We start from the raw sequence: 19,798 nt of genomic DNA, 5'->3' as shown, positions 1-19,798 counted from the left end.
AATAAATAAGTTTTTTAATATCACTATTGCCATCGCTAGCCTATAATAAAGCTACAGTCAAATTTTCAAGTCAATTTATTAACTTTTAAATAAGTTATCACGAGTTATATGTTTAAAAAAAAAGATTTTTTTCAAAAAAAAAAATTTTGTTTTTATTTTTTATTGCATTAACTAATTATGATACAAAAAAATTTATTTGAATGAAAATGTATATTTTTAAGTTTTATATATCTCTGTTTTTTTTTTTTTAATTTTTCAATTTTAATTTTCCACCGAAAGAACGTCGCGTTTTCATGTCTTCGAGTGCTCAACGTGTTATTGCATCCAGACCCTCAATTGTCGCGCGACGCACTGGAAAAATATTGATAACTTCTTTAAATCTTAATGTTAATGAGTTTTTTTAACGTGAAAAGTTGCGTAACAAAATGGAGAACAAAAAAGGTAAAATGAACAAATGTAAAAAAAGAGGGAGAAAGTATTAGAATTTTCATTTGTTTATAAAAATTATTAATAATTTATGCTAATTTTTGAATTAAATTTATCATTTTAATTTCTTTGAAAAGACCGGTCTCTTTTTTATATACTGTACGAAAATTATTCAATTCCGTCCCGCAGATTAATAGAACTGATTTTTTTTTTATAACACTGGCAAAAAATTCATTTATTAATAACAATTAAAATAATCGAAATTTTCAAAAAACAACGAAAACGTATTCTTGTATCTTTAAGGAGTATAAAAAAATAGTACTTATTATTATAATCCCAGGTAAAGCATTTTGAGGGGGGCTCAGTTGTTTTATTTTTGCTCATTACCAAAATCACGTTTTACTATAACAGAAAAAATAATAAAATAAAATAACCTTATGTCAAATTTCTAATAATTGAAATATGATAAAGTATACTTCTGAGTATACTTCTGATTTTATCTATTTTTTTTATTTGTAATCAAATAATTATATTTCGATATTTTGATTTTTAAAAGTCGAAATTTAAACACAAAATGAAGATATATTTCTTCTTATTTATATATATGTGTATTTTTTTTTTTCGTCATATATACATTATGTATATCTTATTGTTAAATTTTACAATATCACAATTCTGGCTAGATTAAAATATACATCAAATTGTCTAAAAGTTAATACTTGCATTAAAAATAAATTAACTGTTTGAATTATAAACTTTTGTTTGTAATAGCTACAATATAGAAGTCAATTATTATTTCAACTAAAGTCTAAACAAACAAATACTCTTGTCAGATAAATACAATGTTCGATCGGATAACAATGACAACCAATTTTCACAAAAAATACATATAATCACGTTTTACTATAATTATCGTTATTCACGTACCTTACGTGTAAATCAACAAAGTATTAATTATCTATAATTTTATTTAAAATCTCACAATTATTGTGTGCAATGTTAAAATAGTTCACCATCAATGAAATGTGTCATTAACTATTCTCTTATTACATATACATCAAAATCTCGCAAAAAATTATACGTGCAACTATATATGTTATGTCGTTGTTTGTTTTTTTTCAAATTTGTAATTTAATATATAAAAAATGTGAGAATGACACGAAAACATTTATTGATTTTTTCTAAAAATATATAGTATTTGTTTTATCTTTTAAACAGTACTTTTTACACGTGAATAAATTCCTAGTTGTAAAAGCACGAATATATAAGTGGCAATTGAACTGAACATCTGAAAATTGAAAAAATAAAATTAAGGGCATTGAAGTTACTTAAAATTAAGTAACTATAAATTCGTGTACGAACCATTTTTAATAGTTTACAATTCAATGGAAATAATCAAAGAACTAAAAATTCTTTTGTTTTGAATTGTAACTGCAATGCAAAAATTTTTAGCTGAAAATAAAAAATCAATTTAGCATTCAATATTCAACAAGAAAAAAGTTTTTTTATTTATCATTAAATTTTAGATATACCTCTGTTGTTTGACTTTCTGTAAAATATTTAGACTTGATATCAACAATAATAGCAAAAGTTCTACGCATCTAGAATGATTAATAATAAAAATTCACTTAAAAAAATTCTAAGTACACAAATACACTAAAAAATTACAATGAAAAATATAAAATATGAATTATTATTGGTAAAAAAAAAATATTATTTAAACTTGATTAGAGAATTAACATTTGTTAAACTAACTTTTTAAAATGTTCATTTGACATTCGAATAATAATAAACTGTACATTTTTTATTTTGTAATAAAAAAAGTACCTGATTTTCAAGACGTTGAATACTAATGCTGATGGATATCAATGGATACAAGACAATGACAGTCCAAAAAATAAGATTAAAATACTCCCAACTATATTCATGTATCCCAACCAATGATCGCAAAAAATATACATGCAAAGAATTTAATAATGATGATAAATAATAAGTAATAATAAAAAACATAATCAATGAATAAAAATTAGCAATATCATTGTCAATGTTATTAATAATATTTCAAGCTTTTTTAATAATAATTAACTGATTAAAAATAAAATCTTCACTAATCAATCGTGCATGAATAGCTGGACGAACATTTACTAAATTACCGAATTTACTTAAATTTCGTTTGAAATTGAAATGATTATTTGAAATTAATCACATTTTCCAATATTTTGTTATTTTTCTTAGATAGATTTTTTTATATAAATTAACACACTGTAAATTAATCTTAGTATAAATTTATTTCACAAATGTGCAGTTTGATATTAAAAAAGCTCACCATTTATAATATGTTTTAATAATAAATTCTTTAGTAATTTATATCTCATTTATATCGATAGTTCAAGTCGAATTAGTGCCCAGTAGTATTTTAAATAAATTTAATTATCATTTTAATTGAGTTTCATTGATTATTCAAAAAACAAATTTAATTCTAACTACTAATTAAATTTATATTGCTTTAAAATAATTGTTAAAGTGTTTTCCATTTTATTTTATATATATTTGTTCTAATTTACGAGGCTTTGAAAACTACTTGTGAGCATAATTTGTATATATGCATTTGATGACTTTTTATGATGCTCAAAAGAGTCAATCGTGAACTAAAGTTGGCTCTCGTAATGTTATAGTCAATACTCATGTTTGACATTTTATGATTTCACGATTTTAAAAGATAAAATAATAGTATATTGTGATGCAAAGGCGACATGGACATGAATCCCGCCCGCTTGTGTAGCAGCACGAGACGCATACGCAGATGAGCCGCGGTGAGGTAAGCGAGACGAAATTAAAAAAAAAAAATTAATAATTTGTTAAAAAAAATTGATAATTTGTTGAAATAAAAATTACATAAAAACAAAATTATAATAATTATTTTTTTATTATTATGGCACACAATTAAAAACATATTAATGAAAAAAAAAAAATATAATAATGAGAAAAAAAAACAAAATTTTTATGACTCAATGACGAAGTAAAACAAAAAAAAAACTGAATAATAAGAACAAAAAAATAATAAAATTATTATGTTAATTTTTTTTTGAGTCTTATGTCTCTTGGTATTTTATCATCATTCATTTTTTATTTTTTTAATAATTTTTTTATTTTCCACAAGTTAGTATTTGTTTATAATAATTTAATATCACTTATTTTGCACTGTTTTTTATATATTTGTTCACAACAGGTAGACAGGTTTCAACAGGCAATAGTCAGTTAAATAAACACATCACACATTCACTGCGCACACACACACACACACACACTGACATTTTCCTCGTTTCAATGTGGAAAGCGGGCGAGAAACACGTTTGTCACCCTAGCGCTGCAATGAAAGGGCGGGAAACACAAGACTGTCAGTAGTTACTAAGAGGGCCGCAAACAGTCACTTTGCACCACAAATACAGGGCGAGTATGAGGTCATTCCGATAGGAGGAGGCCAAAAAAATATATTATAAAAAAATTTTTTTTTTTCTCTCCCACCCCCTAAAATCTTAGTATTCAACAAGACAAACAATCTACTATTTTCAATTTTTTTTTTTTTTTTTTTTTTAATGTCGCTCATCGACTTTGAATATTTTCCATTTAAAATACATGTAAGCAGAGTGTTCATTTTATACTTTTGTTCATAACTTCATCAATTTTTAAGCTAGAGACTTGAAAATACGACTATTCGAAAGCGTAAAAAAAAAGCTTTAAAATACATATTGAAAAAAAAATTTTCAATTAACTGTTTCGCGGCTAGAAAACTTTGTAAACGTTGTTTTCTAAAAAAACGATAATTTATTTATTCGAAGACCTCTGAGCATTCATTGAAAAATAAAAATTCGGCATATAAGATATATTGTCTAAAGCTTTTTGATACAGCTTTCTAAATAATCATCTTGAATTCAAATATATTGATTATTTTGAAAGTTATGATTTTTTGAAACACTTAAAAGAAAACAGCATTTATTCGGTTATAAAAAAATTGCACAAATAACACTGTTTTTTCGAAAATAGTAGATTGTTTGTCTTGTTGAATACTAAGATTTTAGGGGGTGGGAGAGAAAAAAAAAAAATTTTTTTTTTTTTTTGAAACGGTTCAATATACATAAATGATCACACAGGCATTATTTTTATTCTTATTTTTTTGAACTATTATGAAGAGCTATCATCAAATTGTATACTTTCCTATAAAGATGCTAAACAATTATTAACGATCAAAAATGTTTTGGGTAAGATAAATGATAAGTTGCATCAATTTTGATTTCAGAAGAATGAATGTAAAATTAATTGTTATTCAAATTATTAGGTGTCAACATTTCAATAAACAATAGATAAATGATTAAAATTTACAATAAAAAAAATGCAGACGAAAATCGAAAAAAACCGGAACAAGTCGGAGATAATCGGAAAAAATGATTTTTTGTTTTACTCCGATTTTTTTTCGAAATTTTTATACAACAATATGCAGAGAAAATCGAAGTAAAGCGAAGGAAATCTGAGAAATTGATAGAAGATCGTAGCAATACGGAGAAAATAGGAGAAATATCGGAGGGAAATAAGAGAAATCATTTTCACCAGGGAAGGGACCTAGGTGAATTCAGTTCCATGGCACCCCATGTTCAGTTCCTGGACCATTGTTTTCCGACCGTTTATACACATTAGAATGTGTACCTGGTTACATCTGGTGGAACTGAATTTACCGATTTCCCGGGGAAGCATGATGAATAAATTGGAAAAATTGGCTCTGATCCAGTGTGTAGGCCTATTGATGAATTTTCCGTATCAGAATTTCTCTGTTCTGTAGATTTTTTCCACTCTGCTAATATACGGATATATATTCCAAGTTGTTTTATATCATTTAATTGACTATATACATGGATTAGTCCTTCATAGTCATATTTAAGACCATCATGCTCCTTAGCGAAATACTTGAGACCTAAAAATCAGTTATATTAATTGTTTTTTTTAAATCGTTCAGGTTTTTTATATCTGTGTATGAATAAATTATTAATAATATTTATCTGTAACGACTCAATGTCTCTTACTTATTTCAATGGACTGTTTGTATAACTGCTTGTATACTTTTGGCTCGTGCTATCATTAAATTATGGTCAGGCTATAATTTTTCATGTGCTAACCCTTCATATATCACCTTTTTCTGTTTTCTGTAAAGCAATACATGATTTTGCTGCTTGCCGCAAAACATCGATAATTATTATCGCTGGTAAGTCATTATCAAGCTCTTTGAATGATAACACACTTCATTTATATGTTTCATTATATTCTTTTTTTGTAAAATATAAAGAGCTAATCGCGGCATATAATGGTGCATGATTACATGTCTTTTCATATTTTTTAGCAAGTTTTTGTACAGAACTTAAAGATAGTTTTACAATATCAGCAGCATCTTTAAATAAATAACATTCTGAATTTCAGCGGAGGAGCTGCTGACAAAAATTCGAAATCCAATGTACACTGAGAGAAATATTAACTAAGAATTACAAACGTAAAAGAAAAAATTACAAAATAAATAGTAAAACTGCGTTCCCCCGTCATTTATAAGAATTATTCGTATATTGATAGATAATTTTTACAATAAAATTATGTAAAAAATCTGGCTTTTGACTATATACAATACTAAGCCATAAAATTTACACAATTTTATTGTAATTTCTGTTTAAAAAAATGACTAAATTCACGACTCACAAGTAAATTTTAGCAGGCTGAGAATTTACCCACTACCGGTTTTAGAATTTACTAAATTTTATTATAAATTTTATTTAAAAGTTGGACATTTTTTGTGTTAAGTTCGGCAGTTTGTGCTAGATTCACGGAGAATAGCAATCAATTCCCGGCAACATTTTTTCTTTTCTGTTTACACGCTCAAAACTCGAAAACTAATTGTTAAATAGAAAAAAGTTATTCTTGATGAATTGTTTAGAAATAAATAACCAATAATAAACCTAGCTTAACCCCATACCTAGCTTCAACAGATAAGGCTGTAGAAATGCTTGAAATTACATGACAGTTCAATCATTTGTTCAATCGGTCGGCCATCTTTGTGTTATTTCGCCCCACAAACAGAATTTTTACAAAGCGATATAGTAAAAAATATTTAAGTCTATGCTAACTTTTATATGTGTACATGATAATTTTTATTATATATATAAGAATATTTATTAAATTGTGCAGTATTTTTCATTCAAACATATAATAATTTTTATTGTTTTCACTAAACATGTATGTTCTTTATTTAATTAACTCATAACTCATAATCTAAGAGATTAATCAAAAAAAGTAATTCTTCATAAATTGTTTAGAATTGAATTTTCAATAATAAACTTCACTCAACCCCATGTCTATCTGCAATGGATAACGATGTATAGAGGCTTGAAGTAACCTAGCAATTTTTTGACATTTTACACATTTTACATAATTTTATTGTAGAATTCCAACTCTCGCGGCCAGTCCCAGAATTAAAACAAAAATTACAAAGTACTATAGTAATTTCTATTCAACCATGATTTTAATTTTTAGTTAAAATTTCTCTCAGTGTAGATTATCAACATTATTATTATCGGATTCTATGATGAAACTACTATGACACTTCAATAAAACTTTCTCACGAACCTAGTGAAAATGATTTCTTGCATTATCTTAAGTAAGTAAGAGAAAAAATCTTTTTTCCGATTATCTCCGACTTATTCCGATTTTTTCTGATTTTCGTCCGCATTTTCTCTGATTCTTTCCGAATTACTCCGATTTTTAAAAATCGGAGGAAATCGGAAATATTGGCAAGTGGCTTAGGATGAATCGAGTTTAAATAATTTTTTTTTTTACCAATAATAAAATTTTTGAAAATTTTAGATTTATTTTATTTGATGTTAATGGCATTTATATAAATATGAATATTCAATTTTTGAAAATTATTTTCAGATGTTTGGTTCAATTGCCGCTTATGTAGTCGTGCTTTTAAAACTTGGAATTGATGCGCGTGTGAAAGAAGCTGTTTAAATAAAAAAATAGATCAAATACTATGTATTCAAAAATAATCATTCAATGTTTTCGTGTCAACATTGTTCGTTGGTAACAAAGAATACACTACTGCAAAAGATAAAGATTATTTACGCAAATCAATCGAAGCATACACAAAGAGTATTGCTTTTGCACCAGTTGAATCCAAAGAACTGTCATTGGCTTATGCAAATCGTTCAGCTGTATTGTTCAGAGCAAGACTCTATGAAGATTGTCTTCTTGACATTGAACGTTCATTAAAGAGAGGCTATCCAGATAAATTAAAAACAAAATTATTTTTACGTCAATCATTGTGTTTCAAAGCATTGAAACCAAGCTCAGAACTTGAAACAGGTATTTCAAAGGCTAATGCAATCCAGTGGCTTTCTTATTTAAAAAAATATAATCGAACATACGACATCACAGATAAATATTCAAAGATGATGAATGAGCTTAATGAACCACGTGAAATTATTAAATTTATACCAGAAATAAAAAATGATAATGCAATAATAGTTGGTGCATCTGATGCAATTGAGTTGAAAAAAACTAATGAAAATCATCAACATATTGTTGCAACAAGAGACATCAAATCTGGTGAATTTATTTACATTTCTGAACCATTTGCAACAACTCCTGGTGATAAAATACGTTTTACAAATTGTTGGCATTGTTGTCGTCAAACTTGGGCAGCTGTACCATGTGATAATTGTCCGAACGTCATCTATTGCTCTGACAGATGTAAAAAAAAGCATGGAATAGTTATCATAATATTGAATGTTTAATATTGGGAGAAATTTTAAAATGTGACAATGTAGATACAGAAAAATTAATGGCAGTGAAAATGATTTCAAGGTCACTAAACTCTGTAGGTGGTTTAAAAGAATTGAAAAGAATAGTTGACAATATCAACTCGATAAAAAATAAAGAATTAATATTACGTAGGCGAAGCTTTTTGGTTTGGCAACGTGGCATTTCTGCGTGTTACCTTCTCGGACTAATTATCAAGAATGTTATTCGGTTTATTTATTTTATTAGCTCAAACCACAAAACTAACCAGATCCAAAATACAAAATAACTAACTATTATTATTATTTGATAAAATCGTGAAGTTTTCAATTCGCCCTAAAACTCGAAAAAGGCTTACGTTAAAATCATGAGTTTTCAATTCGCCCTAAAACTCGAAAAAGGCTTAACACATTCATACTCAAAGGACACAAAATAACAACAATCGAACCCAACAACCGAAAACAATAATAAATGAACCAAATAACCACCAATAACTAGCCTAGAGGGAAGCTAGACTCGCTCAGTGTGCTGGTTGTGGTAGAAGGGTTGGGTAAAGTTACAAGAAAAATAATTACAATCAAATCAAAATAATTAACAAAAAACACAATATTACTTTATGCTCAAAAAACCAAAACGTATTATTTATTTATCCAAGTCTTAATCCAAAATACAAAAACGTAGTCTCAAAGACAAATGTCAAAATTTTGAAGTATAAAGTTGAATAATTTGCTGGATAAAAAAAAACTAAAAAAAAAATTAGGCGCTTTCGATACATGGTATAATAATAATATAATAATAAAAACTGCAGCGCCTAATTTTTTTTTTAGTTTTTTTTTATCCAGCAAATTATTCAACTTTATACTTCAAAATTTTGACATTTTTTTGGATATTTCACGTCTTTTGATTATTAAAGGTATGATAAATAGACAGGTATTTAAAAATTGAGGCTTTTTAGCGACATTAATTGTAAATTTATGTTTTGTTTTTATATTATTTTACACCTATTTTTTTTTTTAAATTTTGGCGCTTTTATTGGCTCTCTAGACGAAAAAACATGGCGCATTTTGGCTCCGTCCTAGCCGCACCGTGGCGCTTCGCCCCTTTCAGAACCTGGCAACTCTGGACGTCACTCGTCTGACGAGTCTCGTCAGACATCAAGACCATCAAGACACCGGTTGTCGTTAAGGCATGTCCAACGCGGAACGAAAATACAGAGAAGTTTTTGAAATTTCGACAGTAGATTATTTATGTAATAATACACAATCTCTAATTTTTTTATAATTTTTTTGTCGGTGGTTTTTCTTAAATTAATTAACCATTGACATTTTCGAAGTTATACATATCTTATGGCCATAACACAAACCTTTGAAACTATGAAAAAATACAAGACTATTTCGAAAAACTGATATATTATAAAATGAAAAAGACTGAGCTATGTGAAAAAGTCGTAATAAATAAAATACAAATGAATTTTGACATATTATTGTCGGCATAGAACACATTAACTAATGCATAATCTTTTGAAGTTAAATAACAAGATATGATTAAAAATCTAGAGTAATATGTTTTGACAACTATTGAAATACTAATATATATGTATATGTTTATAATCAGAAAATAGAGTTTAATAAATTATAATCACGTATATGAAAAAAGTTTGTTGTACGGATTTATTTATTAATAAAAATAATTAATTTTATGATGTATGTGAATCATTATAAAAATATACAAATGTTGAATAAATATGATAACGAAATTTAACTTGAAAATTTTAATTTGACATATTATTGCACATATTGTCGATTACAGAACATAAGTAAATGAACATAGAGTAAAACTGACAGAAGAAGTTTGCATGTGTGGTCACACAGACACGTAATTGCCGTGATCTCTTCTGCCAGTCTCACTCTATATTCAAGTTGGCCAACATTAAATTTCAACATAATTTTTAATTTATAGTAAATGATATTTTGGATAAATAAATTTAAATAAAATAAGATAATAAACATTTTTTTATTATGAAATAAGGTCAAATATGGTAAAAATAACGTGTTATGATTGATTTAAAAAAAAAAAAATTATTTTTTTGGGGTTGGCAGTGCATTTCTTGTAATATAAAATAGATAGGACATTCTCCCCTCCACAACACTCTAAAACCGGCGTTGGACATGCCTTAAATGTTGTTATCAAATATAAACAATTTTTTATACATTAATGTATAAATAGTGTTAATAACAATCTTTAAGAATAAGTGGTTCATCAATAAAGGTGATTAATTAATAAAATAAATTGTAAGAAATGTTGTCATTGCCAAAAAGTCCAAGTAAAATGAGTAAAGAAAATTCAGAGTTATCATTACAACTACGAAATGATAGAAAAAGAGAACTCCAAGAACAAAAACGTCGTCTTTTTGAATTACCATCAAAAACAAAAGAATTAACATTATCAAATATGTCAAATGAAAAATTAGAATTGTCTAAAAAATTAGAAAAAAATATGAATGATCCTGAGAGTGCACAAAAAAAATTACTTGAATTACACGCAAAATTAAGTGAGGATGCACGTTTAGCATTAGAATTACAGCTTGAAGAAAAACAAATTAAACTTGAAGCATCATTAAAAGAAAGAAAAAAACTTGAATGTGAATTAACTAAAATTAAATCAGGAATGAATTCATTAAGTAGACAATTAGATGCTAAAACTGAAGAACGTCGTGATTTAGAAAGAACAGTACTTGATCTAATAACAAATGCTAAACAAAAATGGGAGTTATCAGAAAAACAAAAGCTACAACGTTTAAATAAACATATTGAAAGTCAAGCAATACGTATTACTGAATTATGTACAATTAATAATGAAATGTCATCAAAATTACAACGTTCACAATGTGATTTAGAAACAACAACTGCTGAATTACATAAATTACGTACATTTCAAATACAATATAAAGAATCATTAGCTAAAACACGTGAGTTACGTCGTCAAAGTGTTGCTGGTGTTGAAAATAAGCTGGAAGAAATAGCAACAAAAAGTCATAATCAACTTGCTGAAATACGTATGAAACTTGAATCTGAAATGTTAAAAAATAATGAGCTAGAAAATGAATTGAAAAATGAAAGAGATGGTAATCATTGTAGACTATCAAGAATGACTGTTGCATTAGAATTAGCACAATCAGATTTAAAAGATGTTAAAGAACAATTATGTAGTGCACAATCAATGATACCACCACGTGATGAAGAAATTAATGCACTACGTAATCAATTAAAAGAACGTACAAAACAACTTGAAGATATTAATAATGAAGATGATATTGTTAAAAATTTAGAAAATGATATTGAAGAATTACGTAGAGAAAATAAAGATATGAAAATTAAATTAAATAAAACAAAAATTAGTTTAAATAATACAATAATAAATTTAAAACAAAGTGAAGATAGATAAAGTTAAATTACAAGTTAAATTTCAGTTACGTAAAGTTGAAGAACTTGAAAAGTTACTCAATAATTTACAACAAAGTGTTACTAAATTAGAAGCTGAAAATGCAAGATTGAAAAGTAATACTGATAAAAAATCATCAGCAACAACCACAACACAACAACAACTAACAGATGATGAAAAAAAAATGTATGATCAACGAATTGAACGTTTAGAAAAACGTTTAGAATTATCACGTGATAAATTCAATACTGAAAAAGACATAAGGATACAAAAAGATATTGAATTACAAAATGCAAATATTGATAAAAGAATTGCTGAACGTAATGAAAAATTATCAAAGGATAAGATTGAGCAATTAGAAAAAGAAAAAAATGAATTAATTGAAAAATTAAATAAAAAACAAGAAGAAATTGATGATAAATCTAAAAAAATATCAAATGAACTAAATAAAGCTAAAACATCTTTAGCTGATGTTACAAAACAATCATCAACAAATCGTTTACAAGCTGATTCAGCACAACGTGCATTAACACAAGCAAATGAACAAATTCAACAATTACAAACATCAAGTTCAAATTTAAGAAGAGAACTTGATGCTGCAAGAAAAGAAATGCAAACAAATCAAGAACGTGTATTATCATTAAAAAATGAAAATAAATGTTTTATAGATGACATAACAAAATTGAATAAATTAAAAAATTCATTGGAATGTAAAATTGATGATTTAGAAAGAAAATTAAAAGAAGTTGAATTAAATAATGAAGTATTAAAAGAAACATGTGTTGTATTAGAAGAACAATTGACTGATTATGAAAGATTAACATCTGATCATGAGACACGTGAAAATACACTTGTACAAGAAAAAATGAGACTACAAAAAGACATTGATGATGTTGAAAAAAAATTACGTGAATCTAAAATTAGACAAAATGAAGAAAAAACACAACGTCTTATTGCTGAGCGTGAAATTGAAAAACTAGAATCAGATAAAATTGATACTGAAAATGAAACAGATCATTTACGTCAACAAAATAATGAATATAAAGAAAAAGTACAAGATTTATCAAATAAATTATCAAGCACAACAATGAAAGTAGATGAAATGAAATGTGATTTATTAGATCTTGAAAGTGCACTTGAACATGCTAAAACTGATGCAAAACAAGTTAAAGAAGAAAGTTCAGTATATTTAACACGTTTACATCAATTAAAAGATTACAATGAAGCATTAACAAATAATTTACAATCATCAACTGAACAAGAACGAGAATTACGTTCACGTATTACTGAATTAGAATCAGTATTTGAAGAAATGAGACGATTTTATTCTGAGCATGAATTTAAAAATGAAGGTACAAGACAACAACAAACAAAATTAATTAATTATTTACAATTAAAATTAGAAGAACAATCAAACAAAAAAATAAACTTTTGTGATAAAATATTTAAATCAAAACAAAAAGAACAATTACCATCTTTAACGCAATTAAATGGTTGTAGTATGCCTGTTGGTTATTGTGAATTAGAAAATCAATTATCACGTGAAAGAGCTAAAGTCAAAACTTTAATTGAACAATTATTAGATTTAAAAGCAACAATTGCATCAACAATACCAACATCACCAACTAAAAAAACAACATTAATAAATAGTCCTAAAAAATCTAATAATAATAAAAATGAAGAAAATTCACATGATACATTGATACATCATAATTTAGCATCAATAAAAAGATCAAGTCATAAAATACATGAATTTAATGTTAAAACATTATTATTAAAAAGTGGCAAATGTACAGTATGTAATGAAACAATACAAGTTGGTAAACAAGTATCAATCTGTTTACATTGTCAATTAATAACACATTGTAAATGCTCATCAAAAGCTGAAGCAAATTGTGGCTTATCTGATGGTTTTATTGAATATCTTATACAAAGTTTGAGTAATTCAGATGAAAGCATATCAACATTAAGTGTTTCTGTACAAACATTAACGATTGATGAATCAGATTATACAACATTTCATGATAATGATAATGATGTTGATGATGTTGTTGATAATAAAAAAGATAATAAAAATAATAAAATTACAATGGAAAGTTGGGTTAAAGTTACTGATAATAGTAAAACATTATGGGATACAAAATATTTACGTCTTGAAGATGGTTACTTATGTGTTTATGAAAAAGAACTATTAAAAAATATGTCACCGATAAATAAAATTAATTTAACTGGTAAATCTGGGTTTTCTATACGTGATACAATTGATCAAACAGATATACCTGGTACAACAAAATCAGATTTAGAACTTATATTTAGAGTTGAAGAAGGCTCACGTCCATGTTGGTCATCACCACCACGTCTTGATATTATGGCGTTGAATCGAGTTGATAAAAAATCATGGTTAAATGCATTAAAATCAATAAAAACATATCAACACCATGTTTAGCTAAAAATACAATGTCATCAACATTATTAAGATTAGGAAGAATCGTTTAGATCTTAATTGTGTTGTTGAACTTGAAAAAGAAGGACATTGAAAGACAATATTTTTTTCATAATAATTTGTTTAGATTAAAAACAAAAAACAAATAAAAAAACAGTAACAATTTAGTATTTATTATATAATTTATATTAAACAAGTTGATAAATTATGAAAACTAGATAGTTACAATGAGCTAACATTTGCAGTCGATTTTAATAAAATTTTTGTATTTTTGTTTCCGCTAACTTAACGCCATTACATTATTTAATAAATAATTAATTAATCGAAAGTTAATAAATTCTGAAATTGCTTCAATTAATTTTACCTAATTATTTGTTAATTCTTGGAATAATGTGCTAATTCAAATATTCCCAAAAATACTGAAAAATACCTTCAAACCCCCACAAACATGAAATAATCAATTCTTAGGTTTTCAGATCAACTAAAATGTTTTTTCTTCGGTACTAAATATTGATTTCATGGTATTCAATAGCTTAGAATGCTTACTGTTGATGTTGCGTTTGTTATTATTAATTTTCATCAATATTAAATTGATATCTTTGTAATAATCATTTCTTTATTTTATTTATTTCCCTGATAAAAATACTTTTTCCGGCATTTTTCTTTTTTGACAAATTGCCAGAAAGCTTCTAATGGCATAAAATTAATGACGGAGAAATTTTTCTGGTAGTAGTTTCATTTAAAAAAATTTAAAAATACATATAACGAGTAAAAATACCATAAAACATTGATATAATATTAAGTACGTATATTTGAAAAATCATAAAGTATACAAAGTCGGTGAATGAACATTATTGGTTTGTTATTATTAATTATTATTCTTTTATTTTACGAAAATCTCTGGAAATTGCTAAACACTCAAATAAACGTTTCATAATAAAAAAAAAAAAAAAAAAAAAATTAATCAGATTACATTCCAAGGAGAGCACCAAAGAACACAAAAGTTTAATCGTTTGTTATATATTTTTTTTGTTGTTTTTTTTACTTTTGCAATTTTAACATTAAAAAACATTTTTTAATATCCACTCGTTTTGAGGAAGTTTTCAATAGCAGCTTGATCTCTAGCAAGCCAAGCAGCGTGCATTCTTATACTTTCTACAGCTTGTTGAATTGTTCTTTCAGTACCAGGTATTGGATGTTCTTTGAAAAATTGTTCGACTTCACTAGCTTTATCTTCAGTTACAAAATTTTCAGTTGTAGATTTAACCAATCGTGATAATAAAAATCCACCATCATAACGATTCAATAATATTTTCCAATTTGTTTTGAAAAATTCCCATGCTGGTAAACGTCCTTTACTATTAACAGCAACAGACATTATTGCAAATACAGTATCTTGTGCACGTACTTCATCACTCATTGAAAATTCCATAACTTTGTTTAATAAATCTTCATTTTTGACTGAACCAAGTGAACGTAATATTCTATCTTTTTCTTCATGTAAATCTGATTTACGATAAAGATCAAGCATAATATTAAATGTTTTTTCATCACCATCAGCAAGTACAGCACGATAAACAGCTGATCTTAAATCAGCTGATAATATATTTTCACCATTAACATGTTGTTTAAAACGTTTTTTAGATTCTTCAATTGTATCTTTGTCTTTTAATGCAGCCATTTTTCCTAATACTAATGATCTTAGTAATTTATCTAAATGACTTTCATTTGGTTTTGCTTCCCAACCAAGTTTTGTTGCTATATCTTTTAATAAACTTCTACCAAATGATTTGAAATTATCATCAATGTCCAAGTGTCCAATTAATATACTTATTTTACCCAAACTACTAACAATACTTGACCAAACAGTATAATTATCTTCATATTGAAATGCTTGCATTAAACGTAATACTTCAACTGTTGATACATGTCCAGCTTGTACCATTGCTGACAAATCATCAAGTAAACCTAGTCTATCCAATGGTGGCAACGATTTATCTTTTATTGCTGGCATTATTAATGATAATGCTTCTGGGCTATAACTTGTACGGTAAAAACCAATTGTACCTGGATTAACTTTAATCCAATCATTAACATCAACATTATTTATAATTATTTCTTGTGTTTTTTCACTCATAACAATTGATAAAGATATATCTTTTGGTGACTTTGATGTTGATACACTTATTGGTATCATCCATAAATTATTATCTTTATCGACACTACCATCAGACAAAAATCTTTCTTGTGATAATGATAAGATACGATCATTACCTTTTTGTTTTTGTTCAATGCGTAATACTGGGAAACCCATTTTCTTTGTCCATGTTGACATAACGGCACGTATTGGTTTATTACTTGCTTCTTCAAGTGCTGCCCATAAATCTTCAGTTTCAGCATTAGCATAACTATGACGTTTAAGATATAAGCTCATACCTTTACGAAAATCATCATCACCAATATATGAATGTAACATACGTATTACTGATGCACCTTTATTATATGATATATCGTCGAATATTTCATCAATTTCAGATGGATGGCCAACTGGTACTTCGATTGGATGACTATTTTTTAAACCATCAAGTTCCAGTGCTTTAATATATGTATCTGTTACGAATTGTGTCCATATGTCCCATTCAGGGAATAAATGTGCAATACAAAGAAATTCAACAAATGATGCATAGCCTTCGTTTAACCATAGATGTGTCCACCATTCCATTGTAACTGTAAATTAATTAATTTATTAAGATAATTTTTTTTTTTTTTTTCTATTTTAATAAGTTATAAATCGCTATTTTTTTTCTAGTTGTTCTACAAATTTTTAATCAAAAAATAAAAAATAAAATATTAGTGAAAATTTTTTAAAAATATTTACCCAAATTTCCAAACCTGTAACGAAAATAAAATATCAAATTAGTGATGCAAATATTTTTTTTTTCATAATTTTCATTTATAAAAGATTTTTCAAGAAAGTAACAAACCATTGATGAGCCAGTTCATGAGCAACAACAAGTGCAATCCATTGTTTCGATACTGCTGAAGTATTTTCAGGGTCGACAAGAAGACAAGTTTCTCGGTAAGTAACTAAGCCCCAATTTTCCATAGCACCTAAAGTATACAAATAAATAAATTTTAAAAAAAAATTTTAATATTTTGAACATATTTAATATAATAAAAATAATAAATACCAGCTGAAAAATCAGCAATTGCAATCAGATCCATTTTTGGTAATGGATAAGAAATTCCAAAATACTTGTTATAATATGGTAATACTTTTGTTGCAACTTCCAATGCAAAACGGCCTTGTTCTTGTTTTTTTTTTGGTGTATACACACGAACAACAGTACCATCAATTGTTTTATCTTCAAGATAATCAAATTCACCAACAACAACAGCAACTAAATATGTTGACATTATTTTTGATTTTTCAAATTTAATTGTTTCCGTTGATGATTTTTTTTCTACTGTTTCAACTGGCTATAACAACATAAAGAATTAATTATTGTTAAAAATAAAAAACTAACAATTTACAATTAAATAGTCAGTCGTAAATTTCAATCAACAAAAATAGCATTAATTTCATGCTCAAAGTTGTTTTTGTTTTTTTGAATACCTTCAACTGATCAATCAAAATAAAATAAAATGTATAAAAATGAATGAGAACATTTATTAAAGTAAAATAATGAATAAAAAAAAGAGCTATTGCTCACCATGTTTGAAAGTGCGGTGATACCAGCTGGTACATTAAGTGTAATACCAAATGTGGCCTTGATTGACGGCTCATCCCAGCAGGGAAAGCAACGTCTTGCATCAGTTGCTTCGAATTGGGTTACAGCAGCATATTTGACTGAACCATCCTCTCTGCAATCAATATCAAGCATACATAAATTATATATTTCATTAATATCTTACCATATTACTCAGACCAGTGATTATTTATTTTATCAATTACTAGAATTATACTAAATGCTCTATTAAATCTTGGCTTGTCTCAACATGAGAACATAAGAACTTGCTAATGTTGAACATAAAATTGATACAGAAACTAGTAATTTGTATTTTCATAAGCGACAATCATTAAATATATTTTAAGTACTTATAAGTTTTTATATTTTTTTTTTAAACTCTTTCTTATCTTTTTAGGCATTTTTTTTTTTTTTTCATTCTATTATTCTTTTTGGAATTTTCTTTTTCAAGACAAACAAACGTAATCCGATAAAATATATATTTACTGGAATTGTTTTTTTGAAAAATAAAAAAAAGATAAAAATTAAAAGAAAAAAAAAAAAAAAAAAGTTTACACAGGAATTTTTCCAGATTACTGAGCTTGATAAGGTTTTTTTTACTTTGTTCTATCGTTTTTTTTTTTTTGTTTTTTTTTTTTTTACTTCGACTAATCTTGTTTATCTTTTGGATATTTCTTTTTATTATCATTAAGCTCTATGCTTTGAATGATATTGTCATTGTTTTTTGTTGCCCAAATAAAAGATAAAAATTATATTGAAAAATATATGAGTCATAGTTAAGATATTTCAATGAGAAATATAACAAGAATAATTATTTAAAAAATTATTCTATTTGTCGATGATATAATTATGATTGAAACTTGGATCATTGTTATTTAAAATAAATTTATATGTCTTACCCAGTATATTTGCTTCGATAAAAACCTTTCATCTTGTTATTAATTTCACCAACAAAATCAAAAAAAAGTCTTCCATCTTTTCCAGTTGGTAATTTTTCACCAAATTTTAAAGTTGCTGTCTCATTTTCAATAGAATGATCAATTTTTTGAACTTCCAATTTTTTACCATTTTTATTTTGAAAACAAACTGTTTTAATATCAAGATCCAATGAATTTAATACAACAGTATCAGTTGATTCAATGACCTACAAAAAATATAATATTATTATTAACAGTTTTACAAAAATAAAAAACTTTGAGGTTATGTTTGACATATGGATACAATAATGCCAGTAATAAAGGTTAAAAAATTAATAGCAAATTTAATTTATATATTAATTAATAATAATGATTAATTATATTACCTCAATTTCGACATTTTGTGTACCCTCAAATGTCAAGGTTTTAAGATCAGGTCTTAATGTAATTTCATAGTGAAATGGACGAATATTTGTTGGAAGCCGGCTGAACGGAGTTTTTTCAGTAGCCATTGTAGTATTATTATCAAGCACTTTTGAATTTGTATAACAATAACGTTGAATTAAATCAATACGTGACACAGCAAGACGAATAACTCTTTTACCAATCAATTTCCCAAATAACATTCGTGTTATTTGAATAAAAATATAATTCAAGAGGTTTTTGCCAACTCACTTGATCGTCAACACCTTTTTTTTTTTGCTTTTCTTTTGTGATACCGCGGTACCGCGAGTCACTTATTTGAGTGTGGATACACTGCACGGCCCCAGACTACATTTATGAGGCGGCTTATTTTTATTATTTACTAAATGTCAGTATATCAGCGCAGAAGACCAATTTTTGTCTTGAAGAGAGACAGAAAATAATATGGTATAACGCCAATATACTTTCTACATTACCGACTTTTTGAGTTACTTACATGCCTACATTTTATCTATTGGCGCATTTTTTTCAAATTTAAAAATTTATTTTATTCTGATTTTTTTTTT

The 19,798-nt window shown here is 26.5% G+C and overlaps 4 protein-coding genes across 4 annotated transcripts; 3 read left to right on the top strand and 1 right to left on the bottom strand.

Annotated features, from left to right (window-relative positions):
• The first annotated feature begins 425 nt into the window (after positions 1–425).
• On the top strand, positions 426–8,333 carry LOC122850535 (SET and MYND domain-containing protein 4-like). The gene is made up of 3 exons (XM_044149665.1): positions 426–441; positions 7,552–8,211; positions 8,326–8,333. Exons 1-3 carry the CDS (start codon positions 426–428, stop codon positions 8,331–8,333), a joined length of 684 nt encoding a protein of 227 aa, XP_044005600.1.
• A 1,753-nt stretch (positions 8,334–10,086) lies between these two features.
• On the top strand, positions 10,087–11,703 carry LOC122850534 (putative leucine-rich repeat-containing protein DDB_G0290503). The gene has a single exon (XM_044149664.1). It carries the CDS (start codon positions 10,558–10,560, stop codon positions 11,701–11,703), a length of 1,146 nt encoding a protein of 381 aa, XP_044005599.1. The 5' UTR covers positions 10,087–10,557.
• LOC122850533 (citron Rho-interacting kinase-like) lies at positions 11,702–14,258 on the top strand (the record flags this gene model as incomplete). Its single annotated transcript, XM_044149663.1, has 2 exons — positions 11,702–12,046; positions 12,089–14,258. Coding segments are annotated over 2 exons (2,403 nt in total), but the record flags the coding sequence as incomplete, so codon positions are not given.
• A 227-nt stretch (positions 14,259–14,485) lies between these two features.
• LOC122849523 (puromycin-sensitive aminopeptidase-like) lies at positions 14,486–19,589 on the bottom strand. Its single transcript, XM_044148242.1, has 7 exons — positions 19,196–19,589; positions 18,792–19,036; positions 17,857–18,007; positions 17,335–17,623; positions 17,128–17,254; positions 17,022–17,035; positions 14,486–16,870 (listed from the first exon to the last, which is right to left on the bottom strand). The coding sequence occupies exons 1-7, from the start codon at positions 19,433–19,435 to the stop codon at positions 15,219–15,221; spliced, it is 2,718 nt and encodes a 905-aa protein (XP_044004177.1). The 5' UTR covers positions 19,436–19,589; the 3' UTR covers positions 14,486–15,218.
• Between the last annotated feature and the right edge of the window lie 209 nt (positions 19,590–19,798).

Source organism: Aphidius gifuensis, linkage group LG2 (genome assembly GCF_014905175.1).
Source record: "Aphidius gifuensis isolate YNYX2018 linkage group LG2, ASM1490517v1, whole genome shotgun sequence".
Taxonomy (NCBI): Eukaryota; Metazoa; Arthropoda; class Insecta; order Hymenoptera; family Braconidae; genus Aphidius; species Aphidius gifuensis.
The sequence above is the reverse complement of the archived record's forward strand: the minus strand, read 5'-3'. Positions and strand labels throughout refer to the sequence as shown.